Source organism: Suncus etruscus, chromosome 19 (genome assembly GCF_024139225.1).
Source record: "Suncus etruscus isolate mSunEtr1 chromosome 19, mSunEtr1.pri.cur, whole genome shotgun sequence".
NCBI lineage: Eukaryota > Metazoa > Chordata > Mammalia > Eulipotyphla > Soricidae > Suncus > Suncus etruscus.
The window spans coordinates 44118609-44140837 of record NC_064866.1 but is presented as its reverse complement, the minus strand read 5'-3'; the positions used below and the strand labels follow the sequence as shown (position 1 = coordinate 44140837).

Sequence of the window (22229 nt, the reverse complement as noted above, 5' to 3'; positions counted from 1 at the left end):
TGGCGTGAGGGTGAGGGGCGGCCCTGCCCGGGGCCTCTGCAGCCTCTGAGCCCCGTCGTTGATTTTGCGTCCCTATGGAAGACGTGGGAGGAGCTGCAGGGGCAGGAGGGCAGGAGGGCGGGAGGGTTCGATCGCCGGCACCCAAAGGTTGGTTGCCCCCCACGTGGTGCTCCGAGCACTGTGCAGTGAGCACTGGGCCAGGAGTCACCCCCGGGTGTGGCCCCCAAATCTGGAGAACAAGGAGTTGTTGTTGAGACGTGCGGCGCGGCACTGTCGAAGCGTGGAGGTGGGCCGGCCAGGCTTGTCATCAGAGCCTCGCGTTCTGCACAGTCCTGCCCCCTTTCACTCTCACCTCCCGGGTGGGGTCCCGCTTGCCGCCCTCTGCGCTGAGCAGCTTCGGAGTTGGCGCCACGCCTGGTCCCCGGCTTGCCCGCCCGCTCCCGGGCTGCCTGGTTTAGTGTCAGGACTCATGTGTCTTAGGGCCGAGCGATGGCACGGAGGGAGGGCGTTCGAATCCCATTTGGCATCCCATAGAGTCCGCCGCTTGAGCCTGCCAGGAGCGATGTCTGAGCGTAGAGCCAGGAGGAACCCCTGAGCGCCTCCGTGTGTGACCCAAAACCCCAAACCAAAAAAGAACTCGTCCTCAGTGCTACTGCATTGACCAGTGTGAGGCCTAGTGCCGGAGGCTGCTGCCAAGCGCCTGCTCTGCTGACCAGACCTGAGGTCCTGAATCGCCCGCCCTCAGATGCAACCCTAGACTTGAATTCTGTTCCTTGGCGGAGACAGTGACAGGCCCAGTGTCCTGTTCCCCCCAGGGGGATGAGGGATGGAACAGTGTCAGAGATGGAGTTTTGACAGGAATGGAATGAGACAGAGTGTGTGTATTTGTGTTGTGTTGTGGGTGGAGCAGGGGGTCAGGGATGGATGGGGCGGGGCAGTGTGTGTGTGTGTGGGAAGTGGATGGAGCAGGGTGGGGTTTATGTGTGTGTTGTAGGAAGGAGCTTGCTTTTGTGTGTTTTGTGGATGGCGTGAGGCAGGGTGTGTGTTGTGGATGTGGGTGTAAGTCTGGTGTGGATGGAGCTGGTACAAGGGTCAGGGATGAAGGGGTGTCTTGTGGCTGGAGCCAGAGGTTAAGGATAGAACAGAGGGTCCAGGGACCAGAGAGATAACATGGAGGTAGGGCTTTTGCCTTGCATGTAGAATGACAGTGGTTCGAATCCCGGGATCTCATGTGGTCCCCCGTGCCTGCCAGGAGCGATTTCTGAGCGTAGAGCCAAGAGGAACCCCCGAGTGGTGCTGCCGGGTGTGACTCAAAAAGCCAAAATAAACAGACACAAAAGAACAGCAGAGGGTCCAGGATGGAATAGAGCTGGGTCAGGGAAGATGGAGGTGTTGGGACAGAATGGTTGTTGGGGCTGAGCCCAGGGGTCAGGGATGGAGCTGGAGTAGATGAGCTGGGTTGAGGATTAAGTAGGGGGTCGGAGATGGAGAGGATGAAGCTTGGTTGGGACTGGATCCCAGAGTCAAGGAGCAATCGGACAGAATGGAACTTGGTTGGACCAGAGCCAGGGTCGGCTCACAGGAGCTAGTTTGGAGGGCTGGGCATGTGGCCCATCGAGGTCCTGTCTCTGTCCTCTTTATGTGGCAGCCGGGCTGGGAGACAGAGGCTTCTGCTCTGGGGGACAGCTCCTCACCCCTCCCCTCCAGCCTTGCTCTGGCCGCCTCTCTCAGCCCCTCTCAGCTCCTCTCAGCTACGCTCTGCTTCCTTGCAGCCTCTCCTACCTTGTGACCCTGCCTCCCGCCTGGGGGACGACAGTGCCAGTGACAGTGATGACAGCAAGGAGAGCATTTTCTCCGGCCTGGAGGACTCCGGCAGCGACAGCAGTGAGGACACTGACCAGGATGTGGACGAGGATGAGGATGAGGATGGGACTGTGGCAGCTGTGGCACAGGTCAGTGAGTGGTTAACCCCTCCCCCCCAGGGAGGTTCTGGTGTTTCTCCATGTTCTCTCAGAACCCCAAGGCTCTGTTCTTGCCTCCCCCCTTGCACCAGGGAGCCCCGCCTGATGTTTCTCATGTGATTCTGCCCACTTGGTTATGGTCATTGCTCACAGGCCCCCTGGCTTCCTTGACTCCCACACCTTTGGCTCTTCCCTGGAAGAGCCAATAAAGACAATGAATAGAGCCATATACAGCAGGAAGGGTGTTTGCCTTGCAAGCGACCAACCTGGCTTCAATCCCTGTTAACCTGTCTGGTCCCTCGAGCCCTCTAGGAGTGATCTCTGAGCACAGAGTCAGGAGGAAGTCCTGAGCAGACCCAGGTGTGGCAAAAAAAATATTGAGCGGTGTGCAAGGCAAACAGTCTTCCCACTGTACCAGTCTTCTCTGGCCCCTTGAATGTTTTTTATTTTGGGGGGTAGGGGGGTCACACCCAGTGATGCTCAGGGGTTACTCCCGGTTCTACGCTCAGAAATCATTCCTGGCTTGGGGGATCATATGGGACGCCAGGGGATCGAACTGCGGTCTGTCCTAGGTTGCCTGTGCAAGGCAAGTGGCCGACCTCTTGTGCCACCACTCCATCCCCGAATGTTTTTTATTTTGTTATTCTTTGTTCATTATTTGTTACTCTGGACCAGGTGGTGCTTGGGAGACTATATAGGTTGTTGGGGAGACCCAGGTCTACCGTATATAAGACAGGTTGCCCTCCCCAAAGTACTGTGACTCTGGTCCCTAAAATTAGTGTTTGTTTTTTTGGTTTTTGGGCCACACCCAGAGGTTCTGGTTCTGTGCTCAGGAATTACTCCTGGTGATGCTCGGGGAACCAATGGGGATTCTGGGGATCAAACCTGGGTCAGGTGCATATAAGGCAAATGCTGTCCCCACTGAACTATTACTCTGGCCCCCAAATTGGTGGGTTTTTATTTTGAATTTTTATTTGGTTGTTGTTGTTTTTGGCCCACACCCAGTGGTGCTCAGGGGTTACTCCTGGCTCTGCTCAGAAATTGCTCCTGGCAGGCTTACCATATGGAATGCTGGGGATCAAACCTGGGTCCCTTTCGGGTGGGCAGCATGCAAGGCAAATGCCCTACCACTGTGCTATCTCTCTGGCCCCCAATTTTTATTTCCTGGCCTCAAATTTTTAAAAAGAATTTTTATTTTTTGCCACATCCAGTGGTGCTCAGGGGTTGCTGCTGGTGGTGCAAAGGGATCAAATCTGGGTTAGTGTGTGCAAGGCAAATATCCTCTCTGCTTTACTATGCATCCAGTCCCTAAAATTGTTTCTGTTTAAGGCAGAGTGTGGGGCCGGAGAGATAGCATGGAGGTAAAGCGTTTGCCTTGCGTCCAGAAGGACGGTGGTTCGAATCTCAGCATCCCATATGGTCCCCCGAGCCTGCCAGGGGCAATTCCTGACCGTAGAGCCAGGAGTGACCCCTGAACCCTGCCAGGTGTGACCCAAAAACAAAACAAAACAAAAGGTAGAGAGTGTGACTTGAGAGCAGAGTACATGCATGAGACCTTGGTTTATTCCTCCAGCAAACACGGCACTAGGACATCTGCTGTCTGTCTGCACGTTTTTGTTTGTTTGTTTGTTTGTTTTTGGTTTTTGGGTCACACCCGGCGGTGCTCAGGAGTTACTCCTGGCTCTGTGCTCAGAAGTCGCTCCTGGCAGGCTTGAGGGACCATATGGGATGCCAGGATTCAAACCGCTGTGCTATTGCTCTGGCTGGCTGCAGTTCTTTGGGCCACATGGGCGTGAGCAGATCAGGTCAGGAGACCCCATGTTTGCTCCCTGCTCACATGGCCAGGGCATCCTTTCACATGGTCTTATTTCCAGTGGGTAGGTAGGGGGGTCAGGGGACAGGTCAGGGGTCAGGTGTGCTCTGCCTTCTCTGTAGTGCCGCCCCAGGATGCACAAGTGGCCCTCAGCTGTCTGCACACATAATCTTTCTGCATGGTTCATCCCTGACTGATTGCAGGCCTGTGTCCCTGAGTCCCTGGGTCCTGTGTCTCCATGTACCCTTGTATTTGCCCCTATATTTTCTCTGCCTATTGCTGTCCCTGTGTCCTTCCCTTCTGTGCCCGGGCACTTTCAGCCTCTGATTCCTCATTGGAGGTAGGTGGCAGTGATAGTCTCTGCTTCCTGGCCCCCAGGTCAGTGTCTGCAGGTGGAATGGCCCTGCCTGGTTCCTGGGGAACCTGGTGTCTCCTTCACTGGTGGAAGAAGGGAGGGAGGGAGGTGGGAGGAGGGAGGGAAAGAAAAACAGACAGAGAGAGAGAGAGAGAGAGTGTGAGAGAGAGACAGAGATATGTACTCATCTCCTGTGATGCTGCCCTGAGTCCAGGGGCTCCTCCCCAACTCCATGGCCTGGATCCCTGATCCCTGCATTGGGTTCCCGTGGGCTGGATCCCCATTCCTGATCACCCTTTGGTCCCGCTCCGTCTCCCCCCTCTCTGCCTGCATGAGGATCTCAGTGGCCCTGGAGGTGTCTTTTCCGGATGCTAAGAGCCTCAGCCTCTTTGTGGGAGCAGTGGGAAGGGCAGAGGGCCTGGGGGTCTGGTCTGGGGGCTCCAGGCTCTGCTTCTGATGCTGCTGCTGCTGCCCTCTGGTGGGAGCCAGGCGCCCTGCAGCCCTGACCTGTTGCAATTCTGCCCGGAGGATTTGGCTGCATCAGCCCTTGTTGTGGATCGGCTGTGCCCGGCACCCAGCGTCCTTGGCCTGCTCAGAGTCGTAGCCAGGGAGGAGGGTCTGCTCTGGCAGTGCCAGGGACCAGGTGGATGTGCCCTGTCAGACTCATCTGAACCATTGTCTGGACTTCTGTGGTAAACTGATCTGTTTGGGGGCCAGAGACTTTGGGGTCCCACCTGGTGTCCATGATGGCACCAGGGTCGGCCGCTGCTCAGCCACTTGTGAGTGGGGTGAGCTGGGTCAGTGGCCTGACCCTCTTCATTGCCCATCCAGGGAGTTCTTGCTGATCATTTATGGTGCCGCTGAGCTCGGGGGCCTTTGGCTACCCTCAGGGGAGGCCTGGACCGGTTTGCCAGGAGCCCTGCAGGTGTGGGCTGCTTCTCGGTACCAGCTGTCGGCACCCCCATACTTTGTAGGGCTGCAGGAAACTCAGACCCGAGTGGAGGAATTGGGGACCCTCAGCTGACGCTGACCACTCTCCTCTCCCTACAGGCTGCCACCGCTCCTGGAAGCACGGCGGGGCCAGTGCACGCGCAGGAGGCTGAGGAGGAGAATGAGAATGAGGAGAACGAGTATGCGCAGGACAGCTCTGATGAGGAGGTGGGCCGGGCCCTGCGGGGGCATGGGAGGGCTTGGCCCGGGGCCACGCTCAGGTCTGGAAGAGCCATTTGGGGTCCGGATGTGCAACTGCCAGAGTGTGGGGGTCATCCTGGGGACGGAAGGGACGTGGGCCTAGGGTGCGTTGCCGTGGGCTCCCCCTGGGGTAGGTGCGTGCCTGGGATCTGCTAAGGCCCCGTCAATGGCGGCCTGGACCATCCTGCGGATGCTGAGCCCCATTAGCCCCACACTGGTCCACGCTGGGCTGAGGGTCTGTGTGCCCCACAGTCTTGGCCATGCTGAGCCTCCGTGAGCCCCACTCTGGTCCCTACTGTGCTGAGGGGCCCTGTGAGTCCCATAGTTGTTCTGGCTGAGCCGAGTCCCGTGAGCCCTACGCGTGTCCCTGCTGTGCTGAAGGGTCTGAACCCTGCAAATGGCCCTGGGAGCCCCCCCACCCCGTCCTGGCTGGGCTGGGCCTGGGAGCCCCTCAGTCCTGGCCCGGCTATCCCCTGCCGCCTGTCAGCGTCCCCCCTCCCATGCGGCCCCACCCCCGGCCCGCCGCTGCACTGGGGCTCTTGGCGGCTGCAGGAGCCTTGGCGGCAGGCCTGCTCGGTCTCCGCGTTCGGAGAACAGAGACAAAACAAAATAAATTGGTTTCCTGGCCGGAGCAGCGGGTGCGCTCGGGAGGGGCCGCAGCGCGGCCGCTCCGGCCCCCTCCCGGGGCTGCGGCTGTCGGCAGCCACATCCTGTCGGCTACTTTTTTAAATTCGGCATTTTGAGAAATCAACGGTGATTGTAAATGGAGCACAGAGGCCGGGGAGGGGCCTTGGCTGCCCACGGGGGGCCCCTGGTCTGGGCCGCGGGGCCACTTCCTCCAGCAATGACTATCCCATATGTCCTGAGTGACAGGGCCGGCCGCCCTGCGCTGCCAGTGCCTGCCCAGCTCGCCTTCCTTTCGGGAGCCTCTCCAGGCCGCGCAGCTGGGGCGCTGCGCCCCTTTCTGCCGCTCACAGGGTGCGTTTGGGGCCGGGGGTCCCCCGCCCCCACACGGCCACGCGCACCTCCCAGACGTGATCTCATCCTACCAGGACCCCCAGGGAGCCGGGGCCGAGGGGGTCCGGTCCCACAGTGTTCCCATCTGCCAGGGGAAACTGAGGCTGCCCAGTGGGCCCTCGGCAGCTGCTCCGGCCGGGCGGCAGCAGTGGGGGGTGTCGGAGCTCTCTGGCTTGCGGCCCCCAGGGCGGGGCGGCCCCTCTGCTCCCGGGCCAGGCTTCTCCGGCTACTGAGCAGCAGCTGCTCCAGTGCTGGCGGCCTCTGCTCCTCCGGGGCGCCGCCCCCGCCGTCCTGGCCGCCCTCGCACTCTGGCTGGCGGGCGCTGCGTTGCTGCTGGCAGGCGGCCTGGCGGCTCAGGTTTCGGCTGTTTGTGGAGAGTGCCCGGCGGGCGCGCGGCTCTCGGCCGGCCCGTGCACTTCTCTTTGGGCTGCACCCGCACTCTCCGCCTCCTGGCAGCGGCCCTGCAGGTGCCCAGCCGCCGGGGGCAGTGGCCCCGAGCCCTGTGCCCAGCAGGGAAGAGGGCCAGCCCGAGGCTCTGCGGAGAGGGCCCCGGGACCCTGAGATCCGGGCCGCCTCATGGGGTGCCCGGTGCCCGCCACCCCCTGATGCTGGGGTGGGGTGGGGCGGTGCGGACCGCTCGAGGACTGGGAGCAGCGCCGTTGGCACCCCCTTTCTTTGTGTCTCCTTGCCCGGGGTTGCGCCTGTGTAGCTAGCTGCGGCAGGTGAGCTGCCCGGCCGCCGCCTGCCTCCTGCCTGTCTGTCTGCCTGTCTGTCTGTCTGTCTGCCTGTCTGTCTGTCTGTCTGTCTGTCTGTCTGTCTCTGTCTGTCTGTCTGCCGGCCTCGGCCTCGGCCTCGGCGGTGGCGGTGCGGTGGCCGGGCGGTGGCCGGGCGGGGTGGGGGAGGCGGAACACTGCCGCATTGTAATCGGAGAGCCTGGAGAGAGCGAGCGCGGGCGGCTGACCCTGCGCTCCCCAGGGACAGGTGGGAGAGGCAGAACGAGGAGCGAGTGAAGGATTCCAGAGGTGGGCCGGCTTCCTCTCGCGCAGACAGACACGGGAGGGCGGTGGCAGCGGGCCAGGCGTACCTGCACTTCCAATCTGCGTCTTGACAGCTGCAGCCACTTTGGGCGGGGGGAGGGGCGGCGGAAAAATCCCCGCCGGCCGCCTGGCTCGGCCTCGCCTGGATCCGGCAGTCTGGGGGGGCGGGACCCCTCGCCGCGCCCCCCGGGAGGCCGGCCCCTCTCACTGTGCCTGACCTGGGGGTCGGCGGGCGCTTGCCGGGGGTCACATGTGCTTCCTGGCAGCCTGCAGGTGTGGTGCGGGAGGGGGGCAGGGGGAGGCCGGCCGGCCGGGCAGGGGCAGCGCGGGTGATGAATCATGTTGGGCCTCCAGCCACCCGGGGACAGGAGCTGACAGCCCAGGCCAGCCAGTGCTTCCAGCCCAGCTTGGCCGCAGAGGCCGCCTCTGGCCCAGCTTCACGGGCACATGCTCGGGCGCCCGGGTTGGCTGCTGGCTGGCTGGCTGGCTGGCTCCCTCCCTCCGAGGGCAGCTGCCGGGTGGGGCCACCTGCCACCTCGTTGGGTGACTCCCCAGGGGCTGCTGGGCCTCAGGTGGCCCAGTCCGGTGTGGTCTGTGCGGCCCTGGCTGTCGGGACCCCTCCTCTGCTGGTGGCCCGGCCGGAGGGAGGCACTCCAGCTACTGAGTGGGGAGCTGAGCCGTACCTAGTGCCTGCCCAGAGAGAACTGCCTGCCTGCTGTCCACCCCACGCCATCCCCTCTGCCCTCTCCACACTGCTGTGCCCACTAGTACCACCCACCCACTCCTCGCTGTCCACTCCATTGCCCACTCCGTTCGCACCATCCACTCCGCACTCTCCATTCCACGCCGTCCACACTGCGAAATCCACCCACTCTGCACTGTCCACTCGTCGTTCACTCTGTACCATCCACTTCTCGCTGTCCACTGCTGCACTGTCCACTCCACACTGTCCATACTTCACGCTCCCTCCAGGCCCTATCTGGACTCTGGGATCCTGTGCCCAGGAAATGGGCTTTGTACCCCATCCAGTCCCTGTGTGGAAACTGAGTCCGAGAGCGGAATCACCCATGGGCATGGGCGCCCATGGCCAGTGGAGCCGAGCTACAGGCAGAGCCTGTGCCCAGGCAGGGGGGCCTTCTGGCCCGGCTGGTGGGGGTGGGGGTCTGCAGGGGCTGCCTGCCCTCCCCTCCCCTTGCCAGCTGCGGCTCCTGCAGGATTAAGGAAAGGAAATTCGGCGTTGGGTTTCTCTTGAGTGGAACCTGCGCTGTGACTTTATCCTGTTATATTTCTATCAGATCGGACTCAGCCCCCAGCCCTTAATGGCTCCGGCTTTGAGAATTTCCGAAATTACACCACTACTTCCTGCTTGGGCTTCCCTGAAGCCTGTCCCTGCCTGTCTCTGCCCCGTGGAGGTGTCCACATGCACCCCACCACCTGGCCTTCTCCAGGGACCCTGAGCCTACTCGACCCCCAGCCCCTCAGTGCCATGGGGAAAACCGGTGATTGTCACCTGCAAGACTTGGAGCCCCCGCCGGCTGCCTCCCCCCGAGGGGCTTGGAGTAGTTGGTGGGGGGAAACCCCTGGGCAGCTCACAGGTAATCGCCTTGCCCCTCCCTCCGCGCGACCCTCATCCTCTCTCCCACCTCCTCTCAGCTCGGCCCGTCCAGGCAGCAGGTGATTAACTCCGTGGGGGGGGGGCAGTGTGTGCCCACACGTGTAGCTATTATTTCAACTTTAATCCTACGAAACTTCAGCCTTTATATTATTACATCAAAGACACAAGATGCCAGCACGTAGTGAGCAGAGCGCCCAAGTCAGAAGCCAGCATGGAAAGTTCCAGCAGGGCGAATGCTGGGGCCAGTCAGAGTCCTCGGCCGCCTGGCTGTCCATCGGCCCCACGTAGCCAGAGGCGGGGCTGGCCTGGTACCAGTCGGCCTCCGGGGAGCCTGGGGTGCCTCCCTGGGGTCCATGGGTCCTGGGGGCGACGTGGGGGCAGGAGCGCCGCCTTTAGCTCCGGATTGCCGTCTTCCTGTCGCGGTCCTTGCTCTGCGGGGAGGAGGGCAGGGGTAGGGTCAGGCCTGGGCAGGGGACCCAGCAGCTGTCCGCGCTCCGCTTCGCCAGGGAGGCTGTCTCGGGCCCCGTCCTGCACCCACTCCACGTTTACCTCGGATCCCCACGCAGCTTGGGGAGCCAAAACTGTAAAATCCAATCTCCCCGATGGCAGGCCAGGTGCTCCCAAGTGCTGCCCCCATCGGAGGGATGGGAACGCGGGAGCCACGCCACACTTTCTCCCGCTCGCTCGCTCACCCCACTCTCCTAGCGCTTGCCACCTGGCAGCCGCTACCGGTCTCCTCCATCTCCCAGGGGCCTGCCTCCCCGGGCATCCCGGGAGCTGGGGCTGGCAGGTGTCCGCCGGGTGCCCAAGGCCGGGGCCAGGTGGGCTCGGACCAGGTGAGTGTGGCCCTCTGCCCCGGACCCTGCCACCTTCCAGATCCCGCCTGGCCCCGCGTGCCCAGGTGCCCGGGGGCGGCTGCCGGCCTCCCCATACTCACCAGCTTGCGCTGGTTGCTGAGGCAGAAGGTGCAGATCTGTTTGGGCTGCGCGTTCTCCGAGTCGCGCGCGGGGGGCGGCAGGGGGCTGCCGGGGCGCGGGGCGTGGTAGAAGGCCGGCCCCGCGTGGCAGGGCTGGCCGTCGCCGCACGCCTCGCCCAGCAGCAGCACGTTGCCCAGGTGCGAGATGTAGCTGGAGGCCAGGCGCAGCGTCTCGATCTTGGACAGCTTGCGGTCGGCCGGCTCGGTGGGGATGAGCGTGCGCAGCGCCGTGAAGGCCGTGTTCACGCTGTTGGTGCGGTCCCGCTCGCGCGCGTTCGCCGTGTGCCGCTGGCGGGGCTCGCGGCCCGGCCGGCCCCCGGGCCCCGCGCCGCCGCCGCCGGGGGGCCCCGCGCGCCGGCCCCCGGCCCGCCGCCGGGCGCCCTGGAGGCCGCAGCGCGCCGCGTGCACGCGGCAGGGCTTCTCGTCGGAGCCGGAGCTCTCGCTGCCGCGGTCCTCGTCCTCCGACAGCGCGCTCACCTCGGGGTACAGGTAGCGGCCCGGGGGCGCCGAGCGCAGCATGGCGAACGACATGGGGCCGGGGGCGCGGCGTCAGCTCCGCCGCGCGCTGCAGCGCATGCCGCCGCCGCCGGCGCGGGCCAGGGGCGCCCGGGCCGGCCAGGGGCGCGCGGGTCTCGGGGCCCGCCGCGCGCACGTGTGCGTCCCGGGCTGCCGCGGCCCGGCCGGCCCGCCGGCTTTATGCGAGCGGCGGCCCCTCCCCACCCCGCGCCGGCCCGCCCCCTGCCCGGCCCTCCCGCGCCCGCGCCGCCGCCGCCCCCGAGGAGGCCGCCCGCCCGCGGGAGCCGGGCCTGGCGGGGGAGCGAGGGGCCGGGGTGCCCGGAGTCGGGGTCCCCCGCGCGCCGCAGCCCCTGGCATGACCAAGCGAACGCAGCTGCCCTGGCCGGCTGCCGGGCCGCACCCCGCCAGCCCGACTCCCTCGCTTCAGCTTCACTCGGCTTCGCGCACGCCGGAGCCGAGCCGGGGCGAGGGACCCCGGCGCAGGAGGCCAGCTCGGCCTGCCCAGGCCTGGTCGGCACAGGCGGCGGAGGCCGCGGGCACCTGTGCGCGGGGCGCCGGCTCCCCTGGGGAGACACACGGCTGCCACCCCGCCCCGCCCCCAGGAACCCAAGCCCGAGAGTGGGGCAGAGTGGGGCCGGGGCGGCTCCTCCCTTGCGGTTACTGTCGAGGGCAGCAGCCCTCGCCGGGTGGAGGGAGCCTGGTGGCTGGCTGGCAGGGCCCTCGACCAGGAATGTGTCCTCTCTGCCATCTGGGGCGGGCAGGGGCAGTATCAGCGGGGCCCTGGCAGCGCGCGTGGGGAGGGGTCTCCCGGGCCCGCGTGTGGGTGCCCACTTGTGCCCGAGGCCCCTCCGGGGAAGGGAGCCCACGATGGGGCGATGAGGTCACACTCGTCTGTGGCCGCCCAGAGCTGTGGCCAAGGAATCCAGGGGAGGCTCTGGGGTTGGCACCGCTTCAGTGGAAAATGTGAATGAAGGGGCAGCTCCGGCGCCTCTGAGGATGGAGGCGGGGGGGGGGGGGGGGCGCACTGCCTTGCCACATCACGCCCCAGGGAGAGGACGGCGGCTGTCCTGGGCCCGGCCGGGGAGGGTCCTGCCCGCCGATGGCCGATGACCTCCTGTCGGTGTACGGCAGGATGTGCGGAACACGGTGGGCAACGTGCCCCTGGAGTGGTATGCCGACTTCCCGCATGTGGGCTACGATCTGGACGGCAGGCGCATCTATAAGCCTCTGCGCACGCGGGATGAGCTGGACCAGTTTCTGGACAAAATGGACGACCCCGACTACTGGTAGGGTTGGGGCCGGCAGGGTGGGCGGGGCCGAGTGCGCAGGGGCTCACGTTCTGCGGGCCCCCAGGCGCACAGTGCAGGACCCGACGACTGGGCACGACGTGAAGCTGACCGACGAGCAGGTGGCCCTGGTGCAGCGGCTGCAGAGGGGCCAGTTTGGGGACGTGAACTTCGACCCGTTTGAGGTAGGAAGCAACTGCTCTTCCCCGGGTCCCGGGCAGGAAAGAACTGTGTGGTGCACTGACCTGTGCTGTGCCCGCAGCCTGCAGTGGACTTCTTCAGCGGAGACCTCATGATCCACCCGGTGACCAACAGACCCGCTGACAAGCGCAGCTTCATCCCCTCCCTGGTGGAGAAACAGAAGGTGTGTGGGGGCCCCCCCTGGCCTTCCTGTCCCCAGAACCGCCCACGCTGACCCGCCCCCCTCTGCAGGTCTCTCGCCTGGTGCATGCCATTAAGATGGGCTGGATCCAGCCTCGCCGGCCCCGGGACTCCGCCCCCAGCTTCTACGACCTGTGGGCACAGGAGGATCCCAACGCTGTGCTGGGCCGGCACAAGATGCACGTGCCTGCCCCGAAGCTGGCGCTGCCCGGCCATGCCGAGTCCTACAACCCACCGCCCGAGTACCTGCTGAGCGAGGAAGAGGTAGGCCCTGATGCTGCTGGGGTGGGCCGGGCAGGGCGGGTCCTCGGCTCACCCCCATCTCCACAGCGCCTGGCGTGGGAGCAGCAGGAGCCGGGAGAAAGGAAGCTGAGTTTCCTGCCAAGAGCGTTCCCGAACCTGCGGTCGGTGCCAGCCTACAGCCGCTTCATCCAGGAGCGCTTCGAGCGCTGCCTTGACCTCTACCTGTGCCCACGGCAGCGCAAGATGCGGGTGGGTGGAGGGCCAGGGCCTGGGCACGTGGGGGGGGGGCACTGGTAGTGCACATGGCAGGAAGTCACTGATTGTGCTCTCCTGTTGCAGGTGAATGTGGACCCTGAGGCCCTCATCCCCAAGCTGCCACGACCTCGGGACCTGCAGCCCTTCCCCATGACCCAAGCCCTGGTGAGGGGGCACATGCCGGGCATTTCTCTTCATTACCCCATCCATCCCTGGAGACACTCCCCACACAAGCTGAGCCCTCATGAGGGAGAGAGATAGGGGCAGGCAGGGCTCACTCCGTCATCGCCTCTTCACTTTCCCGGTCCACAGGTTTACAGGGGCCACAGTGACCTTGTCCGGTGCCTGAGCGTTTCCCCAGGGGGCCAGTGGCTGGCTTCAGGTGGGCCTGAGGTGGGGTCCCCCGTGGAGTGGGGCGGTGACTGTGGGAGGGAGGATCTAGTCCTGAGGGCCTGATCACCTATCCAGGCTCGGATGACGGCTCTGTACGACTCTGGGAAGTGGCCACTGCCCGCTGCATGAAGACTGTGCCTGTGGGGGGTGTGGTGAGGAGCGTGGCCTGGAACCCCCAGCCCAGCATCTGCCTGGTGGCCGTGGCCGTGTGAGTTTGGGGCTTCTCGGGAGGACAGGCGGTGGGCCCAGCTGCAGTGCTTGAGGGGCTGTATCTGGCTCTGGCCTACAGGGAGGACTCGGTACTGCTGCTGAACCCGGCCCTGGGGGACCGGCTGGTGGTGGGCAGCACGGACCAGCTGCTGGGCACCTTCACCCCACCTGAGGAGCCCATTGTGCAGCCAGCCCGCTGGTTGGAGGCCTCCGAGGAAGAGCAGCAGAGGGGCTTGCGGCTCCACATCTGCCACGACAAGGTCTGCCGGTCCCAAGACTGGGGGTAGGGTCACGGGGGCAAAGGCAGCCGCTCAACCGTCCCTGTCTCCGTAGCCAGTGACCCAGGTGACCTGGCATGCTCGCGGGGACTACTTGGCTGTGGTGCTGGCCACCACAGGACACACGCAGGTGCTCCTCCACCAGCTAAGCAGGCGCCGCAGCCAGAGCCCCTTTCGTCGGAGCCACGGGCAGGTGCAGTGTGTGGCCTTCCACCCGCTGCGGCCCTTCCTGTGTGTGGCCTCGCAGCGCAGCGTCCGCCTCTACCATCTGCTGCGTCAGGAGCTCACTAAAAAACTGATGCCCAACTGCAAGTGGGTGTCCAGCATGGCAGTGCACCCCGCAGGTGAGATGTCTGCGACGTGCTGCTCCGGGGAGGGTGGGAACACACTGCCAGGCCATTACCGTGTGTGTCTGCCCTCAGGTGACAACATCATCTGCGGCAGCTATGACAGCAAGCTGGTGTGGTTTGATCTGGACCTTTCTACTAGACCATACCGAGTGCTGAGGTAAGGAGCTGTGTGGGGCCTGCTGGGCCGCCCTGCCCTCCGGAACCTGCCTCATCGGGGCCCTTCCCTAGGCACCACAAGAAGGCCCTGCGAAGCGTGGCCTTCCACCCCCGGTATCCACTCTTCGCCTCTGGCTCTGACGACGGTAGTGTCATCGTCTGCCACGGGACTGTATACAAGTGAGTTGGACTCTCTGCACGCCCCTCCCACCCCTCCTCCCAACGGCCTCCTGGGCCCGCCCCCCCACTCCTCCCCACTGAGCGCCATCCTTTCCTTGCCTTGCAGCGACTTGCTACAGAACCCGCTGATTGTGCCTGTGAAAGTGCTGAGGGGCCACGTGCTGACCCGGGACCTGGGCGTGCTGGACGTGGCCTTCCACCCCACTCAGCCCTGGGTCTTCTCTTCAGGGGCAGACGGCACCGTGCGTCTCTTCAGCTAGCCCTGTGAGGGGCCTTGGGGCAATAGAGCTGTTTCTCTCCCACTGTGCCTGAGCTTCTTCAATTGGCTTCTCCCACCACCAACTCTGGAAAAGCCCCAGGCACCCCACCCCCTGGCTCCCCGTTGGCTGTCCCAGGAAAGGCTACATGCTGGGGGTGTCATGACCCTGGCTGGTACACAGATGGCTTTATTGAAACAAGAAGGGGACACATCAGCCTGCCCTGCTGGCCCCCAACCTGTCCTCTGGCTCCATGCAGGAGGGTCCAGATCTGGTGATGCTTGTAGAAGGTCTGCGCCTCAGGCGAACTTCACCAGGCGGCCCAGCGTCTCTGCTGCCTTCACGCGCACCGCAGGGGCTGGGTCCCTCAGGAGCTGCTGCAGTGCTGGGGGAGAGGCAGTGGCTGCCTGGGGGCTCGTAATGCTCAGGAGCTGCCGGGCTGGCCCTACATGTGAGGCTGCCTGCCCACTACCTCCTAAGACAGGCCTCCGATGGGAGGGCTCAGGAGCCAACGGAAAGATAGTTTTTCCTTTTTTAGTGTTTTTTAAGCACTTGGAACAGTTAAGAAGTTTCCGTGAATTACTAGAGACGATGAGGTCACCAGTGACAGGGAAAAGTCCTTGAAATCCAGGAAAATCACTTAGTCTCTCTGATACCCACAGGGTCAGCAGGCCTGCATGGCCCAGCTTGGGGGGGTGGGGGGGTCCTGCCCTGGGGCTGGAGGTGGGGGCGGGCTAGAAGGGGCTCACCCAGAACCAGCTGTTCCAGATCCACTTGGGGCTGGTGCTCGGGCTCCACGTGCAGCACCAGGAATCCTGTGGGGTTGTACAGGGTGAGGGTGGGCCCGACTGGCTTTCCTGTGGGGGTCTGGCTCCACAGGGCATTGCTGGCTCACCAGTGAGCATGGGGGCTGCAGCACGGACATCCTCCCAGCAGCTCTTGAAGTAGAACAGGCTGGTGCTTACCAGGCGCGGCAACAGGTCTGGGGAGTGGTGCATCTGGAAAGTGGCTGTCAGCCTTGCCAACTGCCCGGCCCTCCCCCCCTCCCTTAGCCTCCCATTTCCCCCCTCACCAGGTGCTTGCAGGTGGTATTGAGAAACTCCCCAAAGTGCAGGCTCCGGCCCTCCTGCAGTTGCTTCTGGAAGACATCTGCCAGCTCCTCACACTCTAGGTTGCAGCTGCACATGCACAGGGCAAACTTGCAAGCCTGTGGGGGTACAGCACTGAGCCCCAGGCATGCCAGGACCCCACCAGGTTGCCCAGCCACCGCCAGCTACTCACGCTGACCACAGAGGCCTGAGGGTCCTGCAGATGCAGCAATAGGGGCACCAACCCGCCTACCACCTGCTCCAGGAAAACATCTTCACAGTCCCCGTGGGAGGCCTTGTTGAGGTGCCCAAAGAGGCGGATGGAGGCAGCTCGGAACTCCATCTTTTCCTGGGAGGGGAAACATAGTCATCGCTCAGGTCCCTTCTCCCTAGTGTGCCTGGCAAGAGGAAATCTGGCAGGGAGGGGTCCCCTGGCCCCAGCCTACACTATCGAAGAAAGGCCGGATCCGGATGGCGATGTGCAGCAGCACGCAGTGCAGGTCCCCAGGTGCCAGCAGGGCCACGAGCCTCGCCAGTCCCATCATGGCCTCCAGGGCCACCAGGCTGTGGGGGTCGTCCCTGTCATCCAGCCCGCTGATCATAGCTGTCAGGATCTGGGAGCCGTGGGCTTGTACCTGGGGACAGTACACTCAGTAGTGACCAGTCCCAGCTCAGTCCCGGCCCCAGGTGCAGACTGGGAGGGGGCAGGCTCACCTGCTCCCCAGAGCAGGAGGCCAGGTTGGCCAGGCCTCGAAGAACCAACCGCCGCACCCCAGCACATGAGTCTTTCTGCCGGGCTGTCAGACTGTCCAGCAGCAGGTCCAGGAGCATCAGGTCCTTCACCACGTTGCTGCTCAGCAGCTGGAAGTAGAGGTACTCTGACCACAAGTCCCCCTCCTCGCTGTCCACCCCAGACTGCAGAGAGGTTCCCAGGCAGCATCCTGCTCACCTCTGCCAGGAATGCCGTGGAGGTGACCCTCTGGGCCTCGTACACACTGCTCTGGCTACTCAGCAGTGTCTTTATGACCAAGGGCAGTCGAGGTCCTGCAAACTTGGCCATGGCACTGGGAAGGAGAACATACACGCGGGGCTGTCCCAACCACTAACATCTCCCCAGGCTGGGGGTGTGTGCTCCCCATCTTAAGATCAGGGGGAGCTCACAAATATCCTCCCTCCATCCCTGCCAGCTTGGCTCCCTAGACCCTACAGGAATGGGCTCACCTGGCCAGGTGAGTGACACCTTCCTCATGACCTCCAGGGGTCTGGAGCAGCGTCCAGCCCCCATCCAGCTCCATGATCTGCACCACATCCTCACTGCCCGCTCTGAGCAGCACAGACTGCAGAGCGCTCACTGCCAACCTGTAAGAACATGTGGTAAGATTGGTGCTGCTGCCTCGGTGCTCTGGGGCCCAGAGATCTCACACCTACCTAGTGAGGGACAACTATCCCCACCCCACCATGCTGCCCACCCTTTGAGTGAGGATGATTACAGAGCCTGCCCTGAGGCTGTGGCCAGAGGAGGTAGTCTGGCTGTTTAGGTCAGAGGTGTGCTCACATACAAAGCTACAGACAATGGCTGCCCACCTGTAAGGAATGATTGTTCCAGAGCATGCCCAGGGCACTGGAGGGCAGCACAGGTTGGACCAATATTCTCTGGGGTCTGGGAGCTGCAGGTTCTGCGCTTCTAGTTTATCAGACTGTGGTTGCATGGTGCAAGGCTGCCAGACTTTGTCCTCCCCAAACCCCCCCACTAGCCTTAGGTCAGTACTAGTTCTGCCACTGTAGATCTGGAGGGGGCCTGGTCAGCTGTGTGGTGGAACATTGCACATGCTTTTGGAGGACTTGGGACCCCACAATGCTCTGTGTCTTGGGAGATGCCAAAGAGGGTTGTGGGTACTTGGAGTAGGGTCCTGGGGCACACCGAAGGGCATAACTGGAAGAGCCACACAAGGCAGGTTCTCACAATGGGTACCAACAACTCTGTTCACCTGGGGCCACCCTGTACCCTGCTGGCCAGCGGTGCTCAGTGTCTGTCCTCACTGAATGGCCAGGCCCCACCTCTTCTCCGTGGCGCCTTTCTCATTCTCAGGAGGACACACAGTCCAGAGCGAGGCAGGCCACACGGACCAGAAGCACAGTGCCTGCAGTGCATATGCCTGCAGGCTGCAGGGCTATGCTAGGCTTAGGTGCTATCTAGAAAGGGACACATACTCACACCGCCGCCCTATGAGTGAGTGCCTCTTGCTCCTCACTACGGGAGGACTATGCCGCTGCCTAACTCACAGGTGAGTGGCGCTCAGCAGAAGACAATGCATGTGCCCTGGCTTTCAGGAACAGGCCATGGCCAGGTTTACGTGTCCGCTTAGACTGAGCACACAGGCAGATCATAGAGGAGCCTCTGCTCATTAGTGAGTTGGTTTGGGGGGAGGGGCACGCAGCCAAATCCACTCCAAGAGGCAGGGGGCAGGACTTCTTTTTGTTTGTTTTGCTTTTTTTGGACTGCACCGGGCAGCACTCGGGGTTACTTCTGGTTCTGCGCTGGGAAATTGCTCCTGGCAGGCTCAGGACCATATGGAATGCTAGAAACAGAACTGAGGTCCATCCTGGGTCTGCCATGTGCAAGGCAAACACCCTACCACTGTGATATCTCTGGGGAGCAGGGCTTCTTAGCTTCCTTTATTCACACAACTGTGTGAGTCCCACAGAGCAGTCACACAGGTACAGGAGCCTGTCCTAAGACCAGACCCAGGAGACTGCAGCTCTGGTTCTGCAGGGCCCAGAAGGAAGAGGAAGACCCTTACATGCTCGAGGTGTGAAAAAGGCAGACTCATCTGCCTGTAGGCAGAATATAGACAGCCAGAGCTTCGTTCACCTGGACTCTGGGTGCTCCCAACAGCTTATCTTCCACCCTAATGACCCTAATGGGCCACCCTAAGCCCATTTCTGACTCAACACTTACAGCTGCCTTCATCCTGGGACAGTCAGGAGGTAGCTATCCAGTGGAAGCAGGGCATGTCCCTCCTATCACTGGTTCCTAGGGCCAGTCATAGGTGAGCGGTTGGTTACCTGCATGGATCCAGGCTCCTGGCAGCCAGTCCTGAGCCAGTGCTCCGCCGCTCCTTGGTCTGCAGGTTGCGGGGAAGCTGTACGCCCACAGTACAACTGATACGTAGCAAGAGAGCAGTGAATAGCTGGGGGTATAACTCCAGGACTCCTGGTTTGGATGCTGGGGTGGACGCAATTTCATGCAGTGCACAGGTGGCCTGGGGACACAACATTTCTAAGGTGCTGAGCCCTCACCAGTCACACCCAGGCAGACAGGAAGGTGCAGCTGCCTCCAGCTAAACAGGGATGGGGTCGCCCAACATCTGCTCCTGGCAGCTCAGCAAGAGGGGTGCTGCCCCCCTTCCCTGGGCAGGATGAAACATGTTTTCACTGGAGCCCACACCTGCAAGCCTTTATGAGTCGGGGGCTCCCAGCATGCGGCTGCTGGCCTTTCAGCAGCTTTTGGCTAGCTGGGGACTCCCCACAGTGCCCAGACCCCACTCACAGCGAGAGGCAGCAGTGTTGCCACGCGGTCGGAGGACGTGCTCAGCAGGAAGGTGCGGCTCTCCTTGAAGGGGACATCTCTGTCCATCTTCTCCAGCAGCAGCCCTAGCACCTGGGCAGTGAGGCTGGGCTCCACGGCCAGGGCACGCCACAGGGTGCAGGTGTGGCTGCAGGGGTGCCAAGGAGAGGGAGAAACTGTGTTACTGGGGCTCAGGACCCCCCACAGCTCCAGTCACAGCAGAAGGAACACCCTGACTTCAGCTCCCAACTGTGCATTCCATTTCCAGTGGTGCTTGGGGGACCAGAGAGGATGACCAGGGTTGGCCGCATACACAACAAGCACACTACCCGCTGTATTTTCTGTTTCTCCATTTTTTTAAATGATTTTTGGGGGGGTTTTTTGGGCCACACCCGTTCGATGCTCAGGGGTTACTCCTGGCTAAGCACTCAGAAATCGCCCCTGGCTTGAGGGGACCACATGGGACGCCGGGGGATTGAATCGCGGTCCTTCCTTGGCTAGCGCTTGCAAGGCAGACACCTTACCTCTAGCGCCACCTCACCGGCCCTATTTTAATAATTTTTATTTTGACCAAAGTGGTTTACAAATCTTTCACAGTAAAATTTTAGGTACATAGTGACACTGTCCCTCCAAACTTTTGCCTTGAACTCAGGGAAGAAGGAAGGAGTGTAGGCTACATGGCCTAAAGCAGAAAAAAAGGTCCCTGGGCATGCAGAAGTGCAGGGGAAGTGACTGGGGTCAGAGTGCAGCTGCCAGTCAGGCTCTGCCCCCGCCCCAGTGACCCTCCAAGAAGGTCTCAATTCTCAGGGAAGAACAAGGATGCCGTGAGTGAGGTAGGAAGGGGCAAGGCAATGGAATAAGCTCCGTGTGAGGATGGATGTGCAAGTCACCAGAGACCGTGAACCCATACACAAACAATGAACCTGCAGCCAGAATGGCTCCCACACCTGACAGCAAACAAGGATGACCCAGGTGGGGCCCATGAAGGGGGCAACATGTGGGTAAGGGAAGACCCAGATAGGCCAGCCAAAAAGAGCCAATGCCTCCTGTAGCCCTGGTACCTGTCAAAGGGCATGGGGCTGCTCAGGAGACTGGACACCACAGCAGCGTGGTGCTGGGAGGCCAGCAGGTACACACTGTGCTGGGCAGCCTGTAGAACGTGTTCCTCCTGGGTATCCTGCAGCTTGGCACGCAGCACCATCACGATTTCAGGCACCTGTGGACAAAGCTCAGTGTGGCAGGGGGCAATGACAGGCCCACCCAGTGCTGCTCACAACTGGTGAGCCAGCTCCACCTTTGAGAGTCTGAAACACCCTGCCCTGGCCACCTGGAGAAGTCACAGTGTTCAAGTCATGTCCTTCGCCCCCACTGGGGAGTCCAGCATGAGAACTGAGCAGGTTGCTCATTGCAATGGAAAGGTAACAGGTTCCATGGCAGAGGCAGTGGCTCCTCAACCCTTGGGCCTCAGGCAGGCTTGGGCAATTCCTAGAGGGAGCCCTGTGCCCTCCAGAGTTTCAGGCTCGAAGTCTCTGGGAAAGAAGTTCTCAGGACTTTGCTGGACATGCTCATGGGGATGCTGGGACACCTTTTCCCCCTCCTCCAGCTCTGCCTCTTTCACCTTGTTTGCTCTGGGGAACCTGCCCAGTCAGTGGAAGTTTGTTTGTTTCTCTGGTCACACCCAGCAGCGCTCAGGGTTTACTCCTGGCTCTACGCTCAGAAATCACTCCTGACAAGCTTGAAGGACCATATGGGATGCTGGGATTTGAACCACTATCCTTCTGCATGCAAGGCAAATGCCCTACCTCCATGCTATCTCTTTGGCCCAAGTGGAAGTTTTTGGTTTTTTTGTTTGTTTCTTTTTGTTTTGGGGTCACACCCGGCAGCATTCAGGGGTTATTCCTGGCTCTGCAATCAGAACTCGCTCCTGGCAGTTTTGAGGGACCATATGAAGCCACAGTCAGTCCTGGTTTAGCCACATGCAAGGCAAATGTCCTATTGCTGTGCCCGTCTGTGGAAGTTCTGACTTCCCTGGGTTTCTCTGTAGTTTTCAGCTCATGTTCCGCTGTGGGGACTGGCTAGAATGTGAGTAGCTCATGGCCTCTGGGAGCAGTGCATCCCTGGGACACTCCTGGCACCAAAACTAGCTGCCGCTTTCCCAACTTTCCCAAGGGCTGTGTCACTGTCCTCATGTCTCCCCTCGGTGGCTGGCCCCTGGGGAATGCCACTCTAACACTCAACTCGGGGGTATCCAATCTAGCCAGCACAGCTTCCATGCTGGCCCCCTGTGAGCACTCATAGACTGGACAGCTAGTTCCAAAGAGCTGCTCTCACCCCAGAGAAATCCTTTTCCTGCACAATCCCTGATGAATAGAGTCACTGCTTAAAATTGGCAGGACTCCGCATCAGAGAATCCAAACTCTCCAGGTCTGCTCTGGTTACAAAGGCCCACAAATCTCAGCTCCCTTAAGCTCAAGGGAGCTTTGGAGCCAGGGACCTGACAGTTCCCTGAGTGAGGGAACTAGCAGTAGCAGCCTGAGGTACAACTGGCAGGGAGATTGGATTTGTAATGGAAAGCATGGGAGCCACACGGATGAGGCTGAGACTGGAGCCTCAGAAGCAAAAGAGGAAAAAGAATGATGAACCCCTAACTTCAATCTGGGGTCACATCCAGTAGAGACTCAGGGGAACAGACACACATGGTTCTAGGGATTAAACCAACGTCAAGTGTGAGGCAAGCACCTTAAGCTCTGCCTTATCTCTGTCCCCAATCGCCAGATGTGGAGAGAAATGGGAAAGGTTTCAGGACTCCACACCTGAGGCCTTGACTATGATGCCATGAGCACAGGCAACAAAGAACAGAGCATTTGTACAGTGGGGAGGGCACTTTCCTTGCAGCCAACACACCCAGATTTGATCCTTGGCATCCTACATGGTCCCCTGAGCCTGTCAGGAGTGATACCTGAGTGTAGGTAGAGCCAAGAGTAACATGAGTTACTGGGTGTTTCCTCTTTCCAAAAATGAAACAAAACAGCAGTGGGGTCTGCACAAATCCAAGGATACATCAGTCAGAGAAGGGTGCTTGGGCCAGGACCCCTCTATTAGG

General features: G+C 61.8%; 3 protein-coding genes across 5 annotated transcripts in view; 1 reads left to right on the top strand and 2 right to left on the bottom strand.

The window, feature by feature from the left end:
• The first annotated feature begins 74 nt into the window (after nucleotides 1–74).
• On the top strand, nucleotides 75–14520 carry BOP1 (BOP1 ribosomal biogenesis factor). The gene is made up of 17 exons (XM_049765643.1): nucleotides 75–147; nucleotides 395–459; nucleotides 1773–1952; nucleotides 5180–5287; nucleotides 11613–11767; nucleotides 11835–11952; nucleotides 12030–12131; nucleotides 12200–12412; nucleotides 12479–12640; nucleotides 12731–12811; nucleotides 12959–13028; nucleotides 13115–13247; nucleotides 13329–13509; nucleotides 13583–13871; nucleotides 13950–14034; nucleotides 14106–14213; nucleotides 14320–14520. The coding sequence occupies exons 1-17, from the start codon at nucleotides 75–77 to the stop codon at nucleotides 14471–14473; spliced, it is 2277 nt and encodes a 758-aa protein (XP_049621600.1). The 3' UTR covers nucleotides 14474–14520.
• On the bottom strand, nucleotides 9092–10600 carry SCX (scleraxis bHLH transcription factor). The gene is made up of 2 exons (XM_049765880.1): nucleotides 9927–10600; nucleotides 9092–9420 (listed from the first exon to the last, which is right to left on the bottom strand). The coding sequence occupies exons 1-2, from the start codon at nucleotides 10494–10496 to the stop codon at nucleotides 9382–9384; spliced, it is 609 nt and encodes a 202-aa protein (XP_049621837.1). The 5' UTR covers nucleotides 10497–10600; the 3' UTR covers nucleotides 9092–9381.
• Nucleotides 14521–14641: 121 nt separating the features above from the next.
• Nucleotides 14642–22229, bottom strand: part of MROH1 (maestro heat like repeat family member 1) — a 38698-nt gene continuing 31110 nt past the window's right edge. For 2 of the 3 annotated variants that reach the window (XM_049765877.1, XM_049765878.1), the window contains exons 32-43: nucleotides 20188–20342; nucleotides 19109–19274; nucleotides 18625–18821; nucleotides 16780–16917; nucleotides 16508–16622; nucleotides 16273–16419; nucleotides 16005–16193; nucleotides 15752–15907; nucleotides 15543–15677; nucleotides 15366–15468; nucleotides 15220–15285; nucleotides 14642–14855 (exon numbers count right to left, since the gene is read on the bottom strand). In XM_049765877.1, coding sequence (XP_049621834.1) covers nucleotides 14770–14855; nucleotides 15220–15285; nucleotides 15366–15468; nucleotides 15543–15677; nucleotides 15752–15907; nucleotides 16005–16193; nucleotides 16273–16419; nucleotides 16508–16622; nucleotides 16780–16917; nucleotides 18625–18821; nucleotides 19109–19274; nucleotides 20188–20342 — 1653 coding nt within the window. In that variant the 3' untranslated portion in view covers nucleotides 14642–14769. Of the gene's footprint in view, nucleotides 14856–15219; nucleotides 15286–15365; nucleotides 15469–15542; nucleotides 15678–15751; nucleotides 15908–16004; nucleotides 16194–16270; nucleotides 16437–16507; nucleotides 16623–16779; nucleotides 16918–18624; nucleotides 18822–19108; nucleotides 19275–20187; nucleotides 20343–22229 lie in introns of those variants that run through there. The other variant, XM_049765879.1, reaches the window with a different exon arrangement.

Coding starts and splice junctions, on each gene's coding strand:
- BOP1 (XM_049765643.1), top strand. CDS start 75: ATGGAAGACGTGGGAGGAGCTGCAGGGGCAGGAGGGCAGGAGGGCGGG. Junction 12,413..12,478: donor ACCTGCTGAGCGAGGAAGAG/GTAGGCCCTGAT, acceptor CCATCTCCACAG/CGCCTGGCGTGGGAGCAGCA. Junction 12,641..12,730: donor CACGGCAGCGCAAGATGCGG/GTGGGTGGAGGG, acceptor CTCCTGTTGCAG/GTGAATGTGGACCCTGAGGC.
- SCX (XM_049765880.1), bottom strand. CDS start 10,496: ATGTCGTTCGCCATGCTGCGCTCGGCGCCCCCGGGCCGCTACCTGTAC. Junction 9,421..9,926: donor TCAGCAACCAGCGCAAGCTG/GTGAGTATGGGG, acceptor TCCTCCCCGCAG/AGCAAGGACCGCGACAGGAA.